This window comes from Benincasa hispida, chromosome 10 (genome assembly GCF_009727055.1).
Source record: "Benincasa hispida cultivar B227 chromosome 10, ASM972705v1, whole genome shotgun sequence".
In the NCBI taxonomy this organism is placed as follows: Eukaryota; Viridiplantae; Streptophyta; class Magnoliopsida; order Cucurbitales; family Cucurbitaceae; genus Benincasa; species Benincasa hispida.
Genome location: NC_052358.1, coordinates 47721334 through 47739981, shown reverse-complemented (window position 1 = coordinate 47739981; position 18648 = coordinate 47721334). Strand labels below are relative to the sequence as shown.

Here is an 18648-nt window from a genome sequence, read left to right as displayed (position 1 = left end):
CTACTTGAACACGCTGCTTCTACCACCACAAACCTTCAAAATAATTCAGTTATAAAAAAATCACAATGAGAACTTTTAAGTTAGGTTATGATGCTCCTCGTTGCTACAATAAAAAGATTTACCTTCCTTGCAAAGGCTGCAGTGAAAGAGAGGTGGTACCATTTCAAATGCAATGTGATAGATATGATATCTTGTTAGATGGATGTCAAATACTTCTTTTAACTTACTTTTTTTCTTACAGAATTATATTTCTTTTAACTATTAGTATTCGCCAGAGTTTGATGATTCTTCTGCCAAGTTGTAGTCAGAGCTGATAAGTGTCCACAAGTGGATGGACCAATCCACGGCATCATAAGATTGATTGGTTAAGACGAGAAGCAAAGGAACATAGGCAGTTTCATAATAGAATCGTTTGTCCTAATCATTAAATGGATGCCACTTTTTTTGGTGCTTCTACTGATCAATATGGAGAAAGTTTTGACCGAGTGTTCTCAAATCTCTATATGAAATGCGAAGTTCACAGCTCGCATATATTTATGGAGGGTCTCACAATGACTATGAGAGAGCTCCATTTGTACAAGATTCAATCATACTCTGAACTCCACTTGCATTTTCTTCAATGAACAGAATGTGGTCGTGTTAATGGAACTTGGACCCTGTTGTATGCAAAGATTGTCTTTCTGTTCAGTTTTAAACATGTACAATAGCCATATATATTAACTTCTACAGCTCAGACAGCAATGAAAAGACAGAATATCAAATAATAAGAGAAATATGAAATGATACTGAAAATCTATTTGTATCATGCTTTGGTAGGAAATTCACTAACAAAGAAATTCATTTACATTCTAAAAGGCTTGAGATTGTATTCATTCAAGCAGGAGTTAGAAAGAAGTCAAGTCAGAAGAAAAGAAATGTGTGAAAAATTGATTGATGCCCTTTCCATCATCTTCATCCTTCAGGACTGTTACAGTCTAGAAGTAAGATCGATGAAGGTGCCCTCTTTGCAAGGAATTGTTAGACCTCCATGTGGAGATGGTAACCGAACTCTTCTTCTACTCGGTTGAGTACTGCTGGAATGAAGGATGGTTTGAGTATGAAGCAGGAACCACAAATCACATGTGGGTGTCTCACATATATACTACAACATGACCTCTAAGAACATCTGACTGCTTCTTGGTAAAATCTAACTGTATCTTGAGAATTTGTTTGGCATGATGGCAAACGAGTCCCCTTTGTTATATCTATTTGCAATGATCAAGAAACTACAAACAAATATGAAGTTTATCCTTGATTGGTTTCAAAGAAGTTGGAAGTAGAATCATGAAATATTAGAGTGCAAAATAGTACTTGAAACTTATATAGGATCTATATTTATAGAGTTATGACGCTAAGTTGTCATGAGCTTACAATTTAGAGGACCCACTTACCATGACCATGTCAGCTCACAAGAATTTTCCATTTTCATCTCATCCTTACTCTTGGTTCCCGTGTATGTTTGATATGTATGCCATAACTGGCTAAATTATAGGCCCATTTGTAATTCAATTTCCAAACAACACCGTGCTTCTTCTAGTGGAATAAACATGAAAATAGATAGCTTTGTAAGGAAAATGTAAAATCAAGCCAACATATCCTTGTGATTGAACCTCCTTGCAAGAGGAAATTGTTTCATCAATGGACCCAGCTTTACATGTACCAAATGCATTAAATCATATCCTATCAATATCTCAGATTTCACTTGATTCACAGCTTGGTTTGTTGAGTTAATGCATATCATGTCCACCAGTGTACTCTCAGCCACTGCAATTGGTCCACTAGTGGAGGACCCATTGAGGATTGAAGGGTATCACATGGCATGTTGCTCGGTGAAATTTCCTTGGCCTCTTGTTATTAGAAAAGTAGGGCCACGGAGAAAGCGACGGAAATTATAATGGATAGAGCAAACCCATGGGATTCATTGGAGAAGTAGGTCCTCAAAGACTTCCCATCTGCTATACTCTTTTTGTTCTCCTCTCCAGTTCCTAGTTTATAAATACCCATAAGAATAAAGCCATTTTCATCCAACAAGTACTCCATTTCCTACATCAAATTCCATAAAGCAAAACACCATTCAAACTCACTCACCTTCTCTTGTTTAGAGTAAATTTTCAACATGGGAATCCGTTTGCCATCGATTCTTCTTAATGCCAAGCAGGTTCTGAAAATGCAAGCTATGTCAGCCAGAAATCAATCCGATGTTCCCAAAGGTCATATTGCAGTTTATGTGGGAGAAATTCAAAGGAAGAGATTTGTAGTCCCTATATCATACTTGAAGCATCCTTCTTTTGTAGATCTGCTCAATAAATCAGAAGAAGAATTTGGTTTTTGCCATCCGATGGGCGGTTTGACGATTCCTTGCAGAGAAGATGCTTTCATAAATCTCACTGCTAGGCTGCACACATCATGAAAGTTAAAATAAGTTCTTGATCACAATTTTGTCATCTCCAATTTTAGGAAGTAGAGTAGGATAATACTGTACAAACTTGGTTGTTCGAGCAATGGAAATTACATTCTTCTCATATGAAAAATTTGCCTCTTCAGCTCATTACTTTCGATTTTTGCTGGTTACTTCTTTTTCTCTAGGTGCTTTCTCACAATTGAGAGGGGGGGCTACTTGAACACTCAGCTACCACTACAAACCTTCAAAATAATTCACTTATAGAAAAAAATCACACTAAGAACTTTTTTGAGTTAGGCTATGATGCTCATTGCTGATACAATAAAAAGTTCCTTGCAAAGGCTGCAATGAAAGAGAGGTGGTACCATGTTAAATGCAAATGTGATGTATATGATTTCTTTTTAGATGGATGTCAATACATTTTTTAACTTATTTTCTTTCTTAGAGTATTATATTACAAATAAGGGGAGGGGATTTGTACTGGAGGAATCTAAATTCCTACACTAGTCCAGACATATGAGACTTCAGAGGATATTTAAAACAATTCCAAAATATATCTTTTGCTTCAAAAATTTTTTCTTAAGATTATTTAGGAACCATACCATTTTAGTAGTTCATTCTAATGGTTGGAGTGTTACATTTAGAAGTTAATATGTTATCCTATCGTGGGGGATTCAATATTTTATTATTCTTAAATCCGAGAAATACCAGAAATAATATCTTGAAGAAACTACTATAGATAAATTATTTCACTTTTTTACAATGATTTTTAATAACAGAGTTACATAGAAATCTACGTACACAATAGGTTCGATGTTGAGATATCTACAACATAAACCTCTATATCCAAGAGATTATCAAGAAAAAAAAGTGACAGTTTGAGAAAGCCAACAAGTTCACAAATAAGTTCTGATGCTTGTGTTAATAGAGATGGAAGAAACACGCTGTTATGGTCAAGGTCGCATATAATTTCAGCTTATTTTTTCAAAAAAAAAAAAAAAAGAAGAAGAAGAAGAAGAAAGAAAAAAAAGCAAACAAACAAAATGGTAGCGAGCAGCAGTTGTTGCATATAGTTATCAGCAATTTGGAGCAATTTTCTGGAGGGACTCATAGTGACTATGACAAAGGGTGTGAACTCAATTTCCCTTTGTAGTACCACTCAATGCAGATTCGGTTATTGTAGACTCCACCTGCATTGTGTTCTATGAACAGAATATGGTTGCCCTATTTAAATTTGGACCTTTTTGTATGCGAAGGTTGTCTATCAATTCATTTCTAAACAAGTATCAAAGAATAAGCAAAAGAAACAGGAAATGATACTGAAAATCTATTTGTATTATGTTTTGGTAGGAAATTTACTAACAAAGGAATTCATCTAAATTCCAAAAGGCTTGAGATTGTATTTATACACAACATTCAAGCAGGAAATGGAAAGAAAACAAGTTGGGAGAAAAAAAAATATGCCAAGAATTGGTTAATGGTTATTTTGCCATATTCATCTTCAAGAGTGTTTTAATCTAGAAGTGAGATCAATGAAGCAGTCCTTGCAAGTAATTGTTAGACCTTCCTGTGGATGATGGAAACCGAAACCTTCTTCTGCTCAATTGAGTAGTTGGAGAAAAGGATGGTTCAAATATGAAATGGGAACCACAAAAAGCTTCCTTTGGATATCTCCCACATATACTACAAATTAACCTTTAGGAACAACAGCTGATTGCTTGAAGTTAAAACCCACTTGCATCTTGAGAATTTGTTTGGCATTATGAACCAGTAATGATGGCAAACGAATCCCCATTGACTAATCTATTTGCAACGGTTTGAAAGACAATAAACAGATCTGAAGTTGAGCCTTGATTCGTGTAAAAAAAAGTTGGAAGTAGAATCGTGAAATCTGGTATTTGAAACTCATTTAGGATCTATATTTATAGAATCATGAGGAAATAAGTTACCTGAGCATTTCTAGTGAGCATATAAAAGTGGGCTTCCTAGACAACTTAGAGGACCCACTTACCATGCCATGACTTTTTCATCTCACAAGAATTTTCCATTCCCATCTCATCCTTTCTTCTTGGCTCCATGTGTGCTGGATATATATGCCACACCTTGCTTGTTCCAGTGGGATAACAAATCAAAACAGATGGCTTGTAAAAAGAAGCCAACATATCCTTGTGATTGGACCTTGTTGCAAGAGGACATTGCTTCATCAATGGACCTAGCTTCTAGGTAAAGGGAAGCGACTCCAGATGCATGAAATCATCATCATATCAGCATCTCATATTTCATCTGATTCACAGATTGGTTAGGTCCACTAATAAAGCACTTAATGAGAATTGGAGCGTATCACATGGTATGTTGCTACTCATTTGACAAACTTCGTGAAATTTTCTTGGCCTCCTTTTATTGGAAAAAGTGGGCCGAGTCAGAACGCAAATGAAATTCTAATGGATAGAACAAACCCATGTGAGCCTTTGAAGAAGTTGGTCCTTATCCACTATACTCTTTTTGTTCTCCTCTCCAGTTCCTAGTTTATAAATACCCATAAGAATAAAGCCATTCTCATCCAGCAAATACTCCATTTCCTACATCAAATTCCATACCAAGCAAAACACCATTCAAACTCACTCACCCTTCTCTTTTTTCGAGTAAATTTCCAATATGGGAATCCGTCTGCCATCGATTCTTCTTGATGCCAAGCAGATTCTGAAAATGCAAGCTACGTCAGCCAGAAATCAATCCGATGTTCCCAAAGGTCATATTGCAGTTTATGTGGGAGAGATTCAAAGGAAGAGATTTGTAGTCCCTATATCATATTTGAAGCATCCTTCTTTTATGGATCTGCTCAATAGATCAGAAGAAGAATTCGGATTTTGCCATCCAATGGGTGGCTTGACGATTCCATGCAGAGAAGATGCTTTCATAAATCTCACTGCTAGGCTGCATACATCATGAAAGTTGAAAGAACAAAAAAAAATATTCTTGATCACAGTTTTGTCAACTCCAATTTTAGGAAGTAGAGTAGGATAATACTGTACAAACTTGGTTGTTTGAGCAATGGAAAATACATTCTTCTCATATGAAAATTTTGCCTCTTCAGCTCATGAATTTCGATTTTTGTTGATTACTTCTTTTTCTCTTGGTGATTTATCACAATTGCGAGGGGGCTACTTGAACACTCTGCTACCACAAACCTTCAAAATAATTCACTTATAAGAAAATCACATTAAGAACTTTTGAATTAGGTTATGATGCTCATCGCTGATAAAATAAAAAGATTTCCTTTCCTTTTAGAGGCTGCAATGAAACAGAGGCAGTACCATGTCAAATGCAATGTGATAGATATAATTTCTTTTTAGATGGATGTCAATACTTCTTTTAACTTATTTTATTTCTTAAGAGTATTGTATTACAAATAAGGGGAGAGGATTTGTACTGAAGGAATCTAAATTCTTACACTAGTCCAGACATATGAGACTTCAAAGGATGTTTAAAACAATTCCAATCCATATCTTTTGCTTCAAAACTTTTTTCTTAAGATTACTTCGGTATCGTACCATTGAAGTAGTTCATTCTAATGGTTCTAGTGTTACATTTAGAAGTTAATATGTTATCATATTGTGGGGGCTCAATATTTTATTATTCTTATACCCGAGAAATACTAGAAATGATTTATCTTGAAGAAACAGCTATAGATAAATTATTTCATTTTTTACAATGACTTTTTATAACAAAGTCACATAAAAATCTATATGCACAATAGGATCAATGTTAAGATATTTACGACATAAAGCTCTATATCCAAGAGATTATTGAGAGAACAAAAGTGACAAAGGTTGAGAAAGCCAACAAATTCACAAAGTTATGATGCTTGTGTTGAGAGAAATGGAAGAAATGTATAGTTATGGTCAAGGTTGCTGATAATTTCAGCTTATTTTTCATTTAAAAAAACGGACAAACAAACAAAAGAGCATCAAGCAGCAGTTGTTGCATATAAGTTATCAGCAGTTTGGAGCAATTTTCGGAGGATCTCATAATGACTATGACAAAGGGTATGAACTCAATCTCCATTTGTAGTATTACTCAAGTCTAGATCCAGTTATTGTCATCTCCACCTGCATTTTGTTCTATGAACAAAATATGGTTGTCTTATTCAAATTTGGACCTTTTTGTATCTGAAGTTTGTCAATCAGCTCATTTTTAAAATAGGTACAACAAATATTCACTTGTGCAACTTTGATATCAATGAACAGACGGGTATCAAAGAATAAGCAAAAGAAACAAGAAATAATACTGAAAATCTATTTGTATTATGTTTTGGTAGGAAATTTAATAACAAAGGAACTTATCTGAATCCTGAAAGGCTTGAGATTGTAATCAAACACAACATTCAAGCAGGAAATAGAAAGAAAACAAGTTAGGAGAAAAATATGTAAACAAAAGGTTCATGGTTATTTTGTCATATTCATCCTTCAAGAGTGCTTTAATCTATAAGTGAGATCAATGAAGTCCTGGCAAGGAATTGTAAGACCTTCTTGTGGATGATGGAAACCGAAACCTTCTTCTACTCGGCTGAGGCATTGTTGGAAAAAATGATGGTTCAAGCATGAAATGAGAACCACAAATAGCTTCCTCTGGATCTCTCCCACATACTACAAAATAACCTCTAGGAACAATATCCAATTGCTTGATGTTAAAACCCATTTCATCTTGAAAATTTGTTTGCCATTAGATCAGGGATGATGGCAAATACATCCCCTTGTTAAATCTATTTGAAATGATCGGAAGACTATAAACAGATCTGAAGTTTAATCTTGATCCGTGTCAAAGAAGTTGGAAGTAGAATTGTGAAATATCTGCTATTTGAAACTCATTTAGGATCTATATTTATAGAATCATGAGGAAATAAGTTGCCTGAGCATTTCTAATGAGCATTTAAAAGTGAGCTCCCTAGACAACTTAGAGGACCCACTGAACATGACTTTGTCAGCTCACAGGAATTTCCATTCCCATCTCATCCTTTCTCTTGGCTCCATGTATGTTGGATATATATACCACAACTTGCTAAACTACAGGCCCAATTGTAATTCAATTTCCAAACCACACCATGCTTGTTCCAGTGGAATAACATATCAAAATAGATGGCTTATAAAAACAAGCCAACATATCCTTGTGATTGGACCTCCTTGCAAGAGGAAATTGCTTCATCAATGGACCCAGCTTCTAGGTAAGTGAAGCGACTTCACACAAACCAATGCATTAAATCATATCATATCAGCATCTCATATTTCATCTGATTCACAGTTTGGTTAGGTCCACTAATGGAGCACTTAATGAGAATTGGAGAGCATCACATGGTATGTTGCTACTCATTTGACAAACTTTATGAAATTTTCTTGGCCTCCTTTTATTGGAAAAAGTGGGACCAGCCAGAAAGCAAATGAAATTCTAATGGATAGAACAAACCCATGTGAGCCTTTGGAGAAGTAGGTCCTTATCTGCTATTCCTAGTTTATAATAAAAAACAATGGACATAGAAACATAAAAACCCCAAAACATGACACGAACATAACAAATAAAACATAAAAGAAAAAAAGCAACTTAGAAGATTTAGGGAGAGAGAGCATCATGAAGAAGCCTTTAATCGAGTTGCATCAAAGGAACTTCGTGAAACCATGGAAAATAAGCTAATTTATTTCCATCCAAAGATCAGACAGAATGGCCTTGACTGAGTTTCTTAGAGCAAATAAGCTTGTGAATTCCACCTCGATCTACATAAGGGGTCGTTTATTTTTTGGTAATGTAGATAACTGGAATCTTTAGATGCCGGAATTATAAATGTCTAGCATCTCTAGATTACCATTTTTTGTAGCGATATTTTTGCAGATATCTGAGAATATTTTGATGACTATCTTTGTTTTGTATGATTTCTACACAGGAATGTCTTAAATTTATATAATGTTCTAAGAATACCCTTACAACTATTAATTATTTATAATTAATTTAATATAATTTGAGCTTCTATAATGTATTTGTTTTTTATCTATTTGAATTTCTTTTTAAATTAATACAACTTATATCATTTTATAAGTTATTTTTCTGAATAAATTAATATATCATGATTTAAGATTTTTTATAAAATAAATACTAATTTAAAATTAAATTTGAATATCTTGCTTAAAAAATTATAAGAACTACAATAAAACAAAAAAAAATGATATATATGGTTGACAAATATTTATTTTAATTATATAATGGCAAATGGAGAACGATATTTACACATAACACACACGCATATATAAGAAAAAATGAAGGGAAAAAAAATAAACCAGAGATGCCCTCAACTCGAAAATCTAAAAAACCTATGTTTCAGAAAGGTATTCAAAACTCTCGAGGTGCCCTTTATAAGAGCATCCTACGATGAGTAGGAATCTCCAGATGGCCAGGCATCTTACAATACTACATAATAAACGTTGTAATCTAGATGCTTACTCCATGGAAATCTAGAATGCTGGTGAAATAAACGACCATTAAGAATTGTAAAACATTCCTTTGCAAACAGATTGAGAAAACCCAGCTGATACTATTTTAATTTGCAATAATTTAATCTAGAATATTTTATTTGTAATAACTAAGTCTATGAACTTTCAAATTTGTAATAATTTAATTCTTACCATGAAATTTTCCTTCACAATTAAGTGCCATTTTTTAATTTTCTAACAACTTAATTTTTGTAATTTTAAAACATTTTCTACTTGATGGACTATAAAATTGAAATATAAAGACTAAATCATTACAAACTAAAGTTCAAGAAAGTTCAGAGACTTAAAATAAATTTTAACCTTAATTTTCTATTTATTTGTGATCTTGGCGAGGTTAAAAACAAGTTTCATTCTTTTTTTTTTTTTTTCCTTCAAAATTTCATAGAGGATATACAAATTTTCTTAAGAAAATAACTCAAAAGTCAAAAGACACATTTTGGTAATCAAAATGCAAAACTCCACATGCACGATGTCACATTTTTTTTAACATAAAATTCTTTATTAAAGAGATTACAATGAAGAAAGTTATCATCAAGTCAAAATGAGAATCTAGTTTCAAATTTCATGCACTTTCTCATCTTCAAAGCAGAAACTGTTAAACTAATTTATTTGTATTTATAAAGTTCATAGACAGCATCATATAAACAAACAAAAACCTAGTTCAATAATTAACATGGAAGGATTAATCCATCAGAGGTTCAGATTTTCTTACCACATTACTAAAATAATAATAATAATAACATATAATTTTCCTATAACCACATACTATCAAATGGTTGATAAGGATAAAACATTCTACACCACAAACCAATGTTGACTATAAATAAACAATTTTAGATCACAAAACATTTCCTTCTCTTTATTATCTTTAAATCCTACTAAAAAATGTCCCAAAATAGCAAATGGCAGTTCCACCCATTGAAAAGCTCAAACTAAAGAAAAAGAGATAAAGTTCTTCCTATAATAAAGGCAAATTGATGATCATACAGTTATAATCTCACTATCCATTTGAGCATCTGAGTAACAAAAATTACACAGCTAACATGCAACCACAAGACCAATTCAAAGGAATTAAACAGAATGTCCTCCTCCTATCTTAGAATTAGAGAGAACAAAATTGAAATTGCAGCCAATTCTTTGAATTCACAATGATGCAGAAAGGTAAAAAGATAGAAGTTTATATAAAATGAAAGGATTTACCTCTTTTTTTTGTTTTCAGGTGTTGATTTGCTTTGATTTGATTTGATTTGAATTTGTTCAGAAAGTGGCAGCAAACCGAGTTTAGGGCAGATAGTTTGGGCTTCTTCGATTGGATTGATCATCGTTGCAGCAATGCATTATCGGATTCGAAAGATACGAGATCAAAGGATCATCCCTCGCTTGAAAGTTTCGGATACGGGTCGCGTTAAAAAGCTCGAGAGCTTTCCCCATTATGTAGGTAAAGATTATTTACTTGCGTTATTTTCATAATTTACATTAGGGTTGTTTTAAATATACGAACATACATTGGATTAGAAAGTAGCTAAATTTTTTTAAAAGTAACAATTTAGTCCTGAATCTTGAATTATAACAATTTAGTCTCTCAACTTTCAATTCTATAACATCTGTAGCAATTTAGTCTCTAAATTTTATTATGTATATGTAACAGTTGAGTCTTAAGATTTAATGAGATTTTTTACATAAATAAAACAATAAACTAATTAGAAATTCAATATTTTTCTAAAATACAAAGTATACATCATAAAATAATAAAATTGATATTTTATTTTAATAATTTACGTTGGGGACTAAATTGTACTAAATTTTAAAGTACAATACCTACTAAAGTTCAAAGACTAAATTGTTACAAAATTGAAAGTATAAAGATTAAATCGTTACAAACTAAATTTCATGAACTAAATTGTTACTTTTATGAAAATTTAGAAACCAAAAGTGATTTTTAACCTAATTTACTTAGGTTCTTTTTATAATATTTCCTTTTTCTTTTCTTATTGAAATTTTTTAAGAACGTCAAGCCTAAGTTTGTGAACTATGTTGGTAAACTAAATATAACTTAAATTGCAAATATGGTCTGAAAGTTAGAATTTAGTCTTTCAAGTTTATAGTTAGAATTTAGTCTCTAATGAAGGTATATTTATAAAGTTTCATCAAACTATAAAGACTATCTATAAGGTTTTATTAAACTAATGAACTCAATTTTAACTTAATCCTGAAGATTAAATTCTAACTTCTCCTAGTCATGGGATCAAATTATTAATTTAACTTTATAGATGCTATTACATTTTTTCCTCAAATTTTTAGTCAATCCGACCGTAGCCCAAATGATTAAAATGTATTCCAAAGTTCTCACCTTATATTATTTTTTAGCATGACAAAAATCTTCAAAATCTTTAATATGATAAATCACCTTCTAAATTAACTCTTAACTATTGTAATATACACAAACATAAGTATTGTTGCAATTAAATCATCACAATAGAAACTTTTTAACAATCAAAACTAAGGTCCCACTTAGTAACCATTTGATTTTTTGTTTTTGTTTTTTAAAATTAAGTACATTGATTGAATTCTTAACCAAATTCCAAAAATAAAAATTACTTTTTGAAAATTACTTTTTTTTAGTTTTCAAAATTTGGCTTGGTTTTTTAAACCATTGATGAAAAGTAATTAACAAATGAAGAAATTTGGAAGTAGAAGTATTGTTTATCAGTTTAATTTAAAAAAATAAATAAATAAATAAAATGGTCACCAAATGAAACCTAAATTTATAGATTAATTTTTTTCTCAAATTAAGGCATCGGCTCAACGTGAATTTGAAAGTCGAATTTTAATGTTTAATATTATAGTTTTGAATGCCTCTATATTTATTGTACTAAAAAAGTATTATAATTTTGAAATTTTATAGAGATTATATATATATATATATGTGAAAATTGTAATAATTATTTGATGGTAACAATCACTATAATCAGTAATAGGTGTGTTGTGTACATTTAATATTTAAGAGTTCATGTCCGTTCCAATTGAATTTTTGGTTTAGTAATTTTCCCTTTTTCGTGTATTTTTTCACTTTTTTTTTTCTTTTTTGAGAAAGTATAATTTTCCCAATAGTTTCTTTTTGCTTTGACTTTCTCATTTGTTCCAAGTATAATAATTAGAAGTACAGAGATTTGAACTTCCTACTTCGACATGAGTATGGGTCGATTACTTTTGACTTATTCTCATTTTTTAAACTTTGTCATTAAATTTGTGTTCTTAATTAAAAAGAAAAAAAATGTGTTATTGGTACACCAACTTTAATTGATGGTATAAAAATTCCACTCTCTAGTTAATAAACTTAAAGAAAAATAACTAAATCTAAAATATTAACCACAACAAGGAAAATTATTTTAAATGGTAAAACTGTTAAAAATATTTACAAGATATAGCAAAATTTTAGCGCTATCAATGATAGACATTGATAGACACTGATAGACTTCGATCAGTATCTATTAGTGAGATTGATAGACACTGATAGAAAGTCTATCAACGTCTATCATTGATAGTTTTAAAATTTTGTTATATTTTGTAAATATTTTAATTCATTTTTCTATATTTAAAAACAGCTCAACCAACAAACTAATAAATAATTAACTCAAAATTAACTAGAATAATTTTTTTTTTTGTTTCTTTTTGACAATATGTGGGATGAGGAAATCAAATCTCTAACTTCAAGATTGAAAATACAAATACTATGTTAGTTGAGTTATGTTTACTTTGGTAATGTTAACCAAATTAACATAACCTTATATATTAATCTTTCCACATTCGGTAGAATATATTAAGAAGAATTGGTTGAAAAAAAAACTTAGGAACAAGGTATCATTGACTTTTTTCCAAAAAGAGAAAGAAAAAGAAAATTCCATTATGAATGGAACTTTTATATCTTAAACTTCGTGGTGTTTGGCCCAAATAGTTGAAGTTGAGGGAGTAGAGTTGTAAATTTCACACTTTGAAAATATCAATTTTATACTTTATTAACTCCTTACATTATAAGTCTCACAATTTCACGGTTCATAACTCTTCAAACTTCACAACTTCACTCATTGTCCCAAACAAACTTTCCAAAGAGTAGAATTTGCATTGCTTTTTAGAAAAGTTTTTTTAAGATGAGTAGGGGATACCTTTTTTGTTTTGTGAAACTATTCTATAAGCACTTTCAAATGTAAACTAATTAAGTAATTTTTAAATGAGCTTAGTAAGAGATTTATTGTCNTAATATAGTGCATTTTAAAAAGTCTAGTAGTTTTTTTTTTGTTATTTAATACAAAATTATTAATTTGAGTGAAACTTTTATATATATATTTCTTACAATGTTATTTCCTCCCCAATTAATCTTGATTTCCACTCGTTGAGTTTTCTATATTTTTCAAGTCCACAGGTGAACGAGAGTGTTATAGTGTTAATATAAAATCAAATTTACCTTGACCTATCAGTTTAAATTTTTGGGTCAACTAGTGATTCAACATTTTATTAATAATTTCATTTATGGTTCTTTTTGTCTACTTTTATTTTCAATTATCAGCAAGGCAAATGGGATTTAAAGATACACATGAATGCCCACATCTTTGCAAGTTGGCTTCTGAGTACATAGCTAAATCAGAAGAATGTGAAGATGATATCTATTCTTTTTTCTCAAGTGAGCTGCATGCAGATTCACTTTTTGTCAAACTTGTGGAAGAGTTTGAGAGATGTATTCTCAGTTATTTTGCATTCCATTGGAACCAAACAGATATTATGATTAGTCAGGTAAAGTGTCGATTAGAGAGGAAGGTGTTTGATAAAATGTTTCATTGAACTTATCATAATGGAGTTTCTTGATTATATAATTTGTGTTTTGTATCTCTTTTTGTGTTTGTTCAGATTTTGAGTTCTGACCACCAGGAGCCAAAAAAGAAGCTCAGAAGCATTGTAATGGCTGCAACCAGGTGGGCATCTCTTGAGACTTGATTATTGTTGAAGTATCTAATATAATTAAATGGGAAAATATCAATTTAAACAATAAACTTTTGTAAGTGTATCAATTATAAGTTTCACACGATATTGGTCGAACGAAATTTGGAGAATAGTGTAGATTATTATACTTATAAAAGTTCAGGGTTTAAATTGATATAACTATTAGCTCAAAGTTTTCCCTAAGTTTAGGGGTATAAATTGATATTTGTCGTAATTAAATTACCGTAACCCATCAACTTAAGCTTTTGGGTTAATTGTTGATTTAACATGGTGCCAGTGCAGAAAAATTGTTCAAGCCTTTGTAGTGTCATTTCTTTCCTAAATAATATTGATTTCTAATTTTAAGTGCTTCTACAAATTTTCAGTACCAGGTAAAGGGGAGTATTGAAATACTGGTGTTAAAGCAAGAATTAAATGACATTAATAGTAGAATTTGAAATATGGAATCCAAGTTTTACTTCAGATTATATCACTACTATGCCTAAAATCTCTAGTTGTAAGGCTCCAAGCTTACAAACACGGTATGGTTTCTTTGTTTTGTTAATACTTTCAAAATCCAAGCTAAGTTTTGAAACCAAAAAATAAAATAAAAATTTGATTTTTTAAAAAAAAATTTGACTAAGAATTCAAAGTTTACTTAGAAAAGATGATAATCATCAAGGATATCACTACTTCTAAAAATCAAGTGATTATCAAACAAATCTGAATCTTTTCAGCTCATCCAAGAACAACCTTCACTTACATCCATATCATTTTTTGTGATATTGTTAGGGAACAGAGGTTTGAGAGGGTAACCAAGAACCTGAAAGTTGCAAGAGTATTTACAACTTTGGTTGAGGAGATGAAAGCAATGGGACTCGCATCCACCGACGACTCTCAATGCACAGAAGTGATGGCTCCAATGGCTCATGCCGACAGAAGTCCGATGCTCCTGTTCATGGGCGGCGGTATGGGGGCGGGGAAGAGTACAGTGCTTAAGGACATTCTCAAAGAGTAAGAATATTCATCTTGGGTTATGAAAATAAAATCAAAATTCATCAGATATAGCTAAGTAAATTTGTACAATATGATATCAAATATATTAATCATATATAATGGCAAATAGAAGAGATGAACTGATATATTATTTTGGATGAAATGTTAACAGGCCATTCTGGGTAGGAGCAGGACCTAATGCAGTTGTAATTGAGGCAGATGCTTTTAAAGAATCAGATGTTATTTATAGAGCTCTTAACTCCACCGGTCATCATCATGACATGCTCCAAACTGCTGAACTGGTATCATTCACATCTAAAATCTTTATTCAAAATCATTCCATGCTTGAGGTCATCTATAAAATTTCCTCATTCTGCTCTCTGTGGGTTTAAGCTCATAAGATAATGGTTTTTTTAATATTACGGAACTGTTTACTTGAAAAGTCATTCCAAACAAGTTCATGGTCTGGAATAAGACACCAAGGTGTGGAGTTCAATCCTGCAACTATGTAGTTTGCTGTTTATTTATACAGTAAGGATCATGGCTTTAATAAAAGACTTAAAAAGAATGAGTTTAATTCATGGTGGCTACATATCTAAGATTTATTATTCTACGAGCTATGCACCAAAATGTTATAGGATCAAGTAGCTTGTTTTGTGAGATTAGTCGAGATGTACGAAAGCTGACCTAAACACTCACATATATAAAAATAATAATAATAAATAAATAAATAAGAATCCTACTGATATTCCTTTCTCATTATTTTCCTAATGAAGGCAAAAGGCATTCTTATGAACCTCTTGTTTCTTTGGGCCATGGGATTAGATCTTGAAATCTGTTATGAGCCAGATATTCTTCAACTTCACTTGTGATCCTTGCTGCATCTTTTTACACCTTTTGATGTTTCAATTTGAAATATATATTTCAAACAGGTGCATCAATCATCCACAGATGCAGCTTCATCGCTTCTAGTGACAGCACTGAATGAAGGACGAGACGTGATCATGGATGGAACATTGTCGTGGGTACCGTTCGTAGTTCAGACAATTACGATGGCTAGGAATGTCCACCGTCGACGTTATCGAATGGGAGCTGGCTATAAGGTTGGTGATGATGGCACTGTAACCGAAAATTATTGGGAACGAATAGAAGATCAAGAACCAGATCAAGTTGGGGGAAAGAGAAGAAAACCATACAGGATTGAACTTGTTGGAGTTGTTTGTGATGCTTATTTAGCTGTCATAAGGGGCATAAGGTACAAATAAAACATTTGAGAATCCAATTTCAGAACTTACTAGATGAGATTTTATTTGGCTTCTATCTTCTTCCTGAGATAATAATTATTGTCTAAAGTTGCATTTTCTGACTTTAAACAGGAGAGCTCTCATGTGTAGAAGAGCTGTAAGAGTAAAATCTCAACTTAAATCCCACAAGAGATTTGCAAATGCATTCTTAACATATTGCCAATATGTTGATAATGCAAGGCTATATTGCACCAATGCTTTGGAAGGCCCACCAAAGGTAACCTTGTCATTTCTCACAAGTTAAAAGGTCAATAAGTTAATAAGTTATTTGGATTGACTTTCTAATTGTCTAATGTTTTTAAATACTTAAAAAGTCAATTTAAACAAGTCGTAAGTTTGGTTCTTTTTTATCTATAACCCTATACATTGGGGTTTGTATCAACTAAAATTTTGAACTAATAATTATATCAATTTAAATCGTAAGTGTATCAATTTTCACCTTCTTCCAGATTTCGTTTGACTAATATCGTGTGAGACTTATTTGGGTCAATTAAACTCCTACAAGTCTTAAATTGATACAAACTTAGGGGTATAAATTGATTCTAATGCTGTGTTTATTGACTTAAAATCCATTTTCTATGTGAAGTTCATTGGATGGAAAGACAAGGACAAGACATTGTTGGTTGATCCAGAAGAAATAAAGTGTCTAAGAACTGTTGGGAGTTTAAATGAAGAAGCAAGCTCCATACATGAACTTTATAAAAAACCAAGTCCTGCTTGTGAAGCTGGATCAGTTTGGAAAGACATTGTGTTATCACCTTCAAGGTTAACCATCCAACAAGAACTCAAATATTGCATCAAGAAAGTTGAAAGTTTGAAATCTTTAGGCAAAAATGGAGCAGCTGAATTTTTAACTTCCTAACTTTTTCAATGATGAAGCTAAGTAGATATCTTCTCTTTCTTTTTTTTTTTTTTTTTTTTCATCTTTTAATTCATCTTGACAACTGAGGGCTAATATTTTTGTTCATGTTGTTGGGATGGATTAATTCAATATAGATGAGGCTTTGTGTAGAACTCTATTTTCAATACAAAATATGAGGAAATCTTAGCAAGATATTTAGAATCTCTATAAATGTTAGAATGTGATGGGCAAAATTTCTTTTCATGAACATTTCATTCTTGTATTGTTTATATATTAGCATGTGTTCTTAATCTAATTTGTTTTCAAGTGAGTTTATGTTATGTTCACTTTGAGGTATTGAATGATGTTATTTACTTTGACATGTTTGAAAAGCTTAACCTGCAAAGATATGCTTTTCTGAACACATTTAGAGCTGGTGGGTTCTGAAACAATAATGAATTGGATGTATTAAAAGGGCAAATCTAGGGAGCATAAGAAGAGAGGCATTTAAAACCATGGCCCTAAAACTTGTCATTCATAGAATATACGGCCTTCTCGTTTGATACTTATTTGAATTTTGAAAATTAAGCCTATAAATATTAAATATTATTTTCATTTATTGATTTTCATGTTTTGTTGTTCATTTTTTTAGGAGTGTTTTCAAAATACAAGCCAAATTTTGAAAACTAAAAAACAATAGTTTTAAAAACTTGTTTTTGTTTGTGGAATTTGGTTAAGAATTCAAATGTTTACATAATGTAGGTGAAAACTACCTTATGAAATTGTGAGAAAGCAAACAGTTTTCAAAAACTATAAACAAAAAATTAAGGTCTCGTTTGGTACCATTTGATAATTTTAGAAAATTAACTCATAAATACCCCTTCCACCTCTAAGTTTTTATTAATGTTTTCAAAAATCATGCCAAGTTTTGAAAACTAAAAAGACATAGCTTTTAAAAACTTATTTTTATTTTAAGACTTTATAACAACTCAACTCTTTTATTTATTTATTTATTTGGATAAAGAAATATTTAATTGATAGTGAAGTTAGAAAAAACCTTAAAACACCTATAGATGATTACAAGAAAATTTGTCAATTGATAACTAAGAAAGGCAAATTATAATGTTTAAAAGAGTGTTTTATTTTGCACCCATGAGAAAGTAGTGAAAGAATATATTCCAAAAACCTATCAAAAGGTCACAAAAAAAGACGTCCATTTCTCTCACCTCATAATATCTAGAAGAAGGTAGCAAAGCCAATCAAATTGTTTTCTTAGTACTATCGAGGAGGACTCAAGATTTAACAGTAAACATTGAGGAGGACTCAAGAAGTCATAACCAATAATCAGAAGTAACTCTAAATCTACACAAGCAAATGATGAGATAGAGATGTCTATTCAATAATCTCCAAATCACTAAGGTTATAACGAAGATGCAAATCTTAAGCATTAGTTGATGGATTCCAAAAATTGGTGATAATGTCCTCTAGACAAAGAGTAGGACGAAAAAGCCTAGGGAAAACAGTAGGGTAGAACTAGTGTTATTATTATTATATGTC

The 18648-nt window shown here is 31.5% G+C and overlaps 3 protein-coding genes and 1 long non-coding RNA gene across 5 annotated transcripts; 3 read left to right on the top strand and 1 right to left on the bottom strand.

Annotated features, from left to right (window-relative positions):
- Positions 1-2030: 2030 nt before the first annotated feature.
- Positions 2031-2570, top strand: LOC120088139 (auxin-responsive protein SAUR21-like). The gene has a single exon (XM_039045229.1). The coding sequence runs from the start codon at positions 2156-2158 to the stop codon at positions 2447-2449; it is 294 nt and encodes a 97-aa protein (XP_038901157.1). The 5' UTR covers positions 2031-2155; the 3' UTR covers positions 2450-2570.
- Positions 2571-2726: 156 nt separating this feature from the next.
- LOC120088138 (auxin-responsive protein SAUR21-like) lies at positions 2727-5533 on the top strand. The gene has a single exon (XM_039045228.1). The coding sequence runs from the start codon at positions 5096-5098 to the stop codon at positions 5387-5389; it is 294 nt and encodes a 97-aa protein (XP_038901156.1). The 5' UTR covers positions 2727-5095; the 3' UTR covers positions 5390-5533.
- Positions 5534-6762: 1229 nt separating this feature from the next.
- Positions 6763-10310, bottom strand: LOC120088144. Its single transcript, XR_005484834.1, has 2 exons — positions 10177-10310; positions 6763-7941 (listed from the first exon to the last, which is right to left on the bottom strand). It is a non-coding gene; the product is annotated as an uncharacterized LOC120088144 (long non-coding RNA).
- Positions 8612-17333, top strand: LOC120088136. Of its 2 annotated transcripts, XM_039045225.1 has the most exons (9): positions 8612-10137; positions 10238-10414; positions 13541-13764; positions 13879-13943; positions 14743-14964; positions 15119-15248; positions 15879-16201; positions 16323-16467; positions 16837-17333. In XM_039045225.1, exons 1-9 carry the CDS (start codon positions 10125-10127, stop codon positions 17110-17112), a joined length of 1575 nt encoding a protein of 524 aa, XP_038901153.1. In that variant the 5' UTR covers positions 8612-10124; the 3' UTR covers positions 17113-17333. The 2 variants fall into 2 exon arrangements, with proteins under 2 accessions (XP_038901153.1, XP_038901154.1); XM_039045226.1 differs by lacking the exon at positions 8612-10137 and having other exon boundaries at positions 10297-10410.
- The last annotated feature ends 1315 nt before the right edge of the window (positions 17334-18648 follow it).

What these genes read in the sequence shown, in the direction of transcription:
- LOC120088139 (XM_039045229.1), top strand. Translation starts at nt 2,156, where the DNA reads ATGGGAATCCGTTTGCCATCGATTCTTCTTAATGCCAAGCAGGTTCTG.
- LOC120088138 (XM_039045228.1), top strand. Translation starts at nt 5,096, where the DNA reads ATGGGAATCCGTCTGCCATCGATTCTTCTTGATGCCAAGCAGATTCTG.
- LOC120088136 (XM_039045225.1), top strand. An exon ending in CAGATATTATGATTAGTCAG is followed by an intron (nt 13,765 to 13,878) that starts GTAAAGTGTCGA and finishes GTGTTTGTTCAG; the next exon opens with ATTTTGAGTTCTGACCACCA. An exon ending in TGCTCCAAACTGCTGAACTG is followed by an intron (nt 15,249 to 15,878) that starts GTATCATTCACA and finishes TATTTCAAACAG; the next exon opens with GTGCATCAATCATCCACAGA.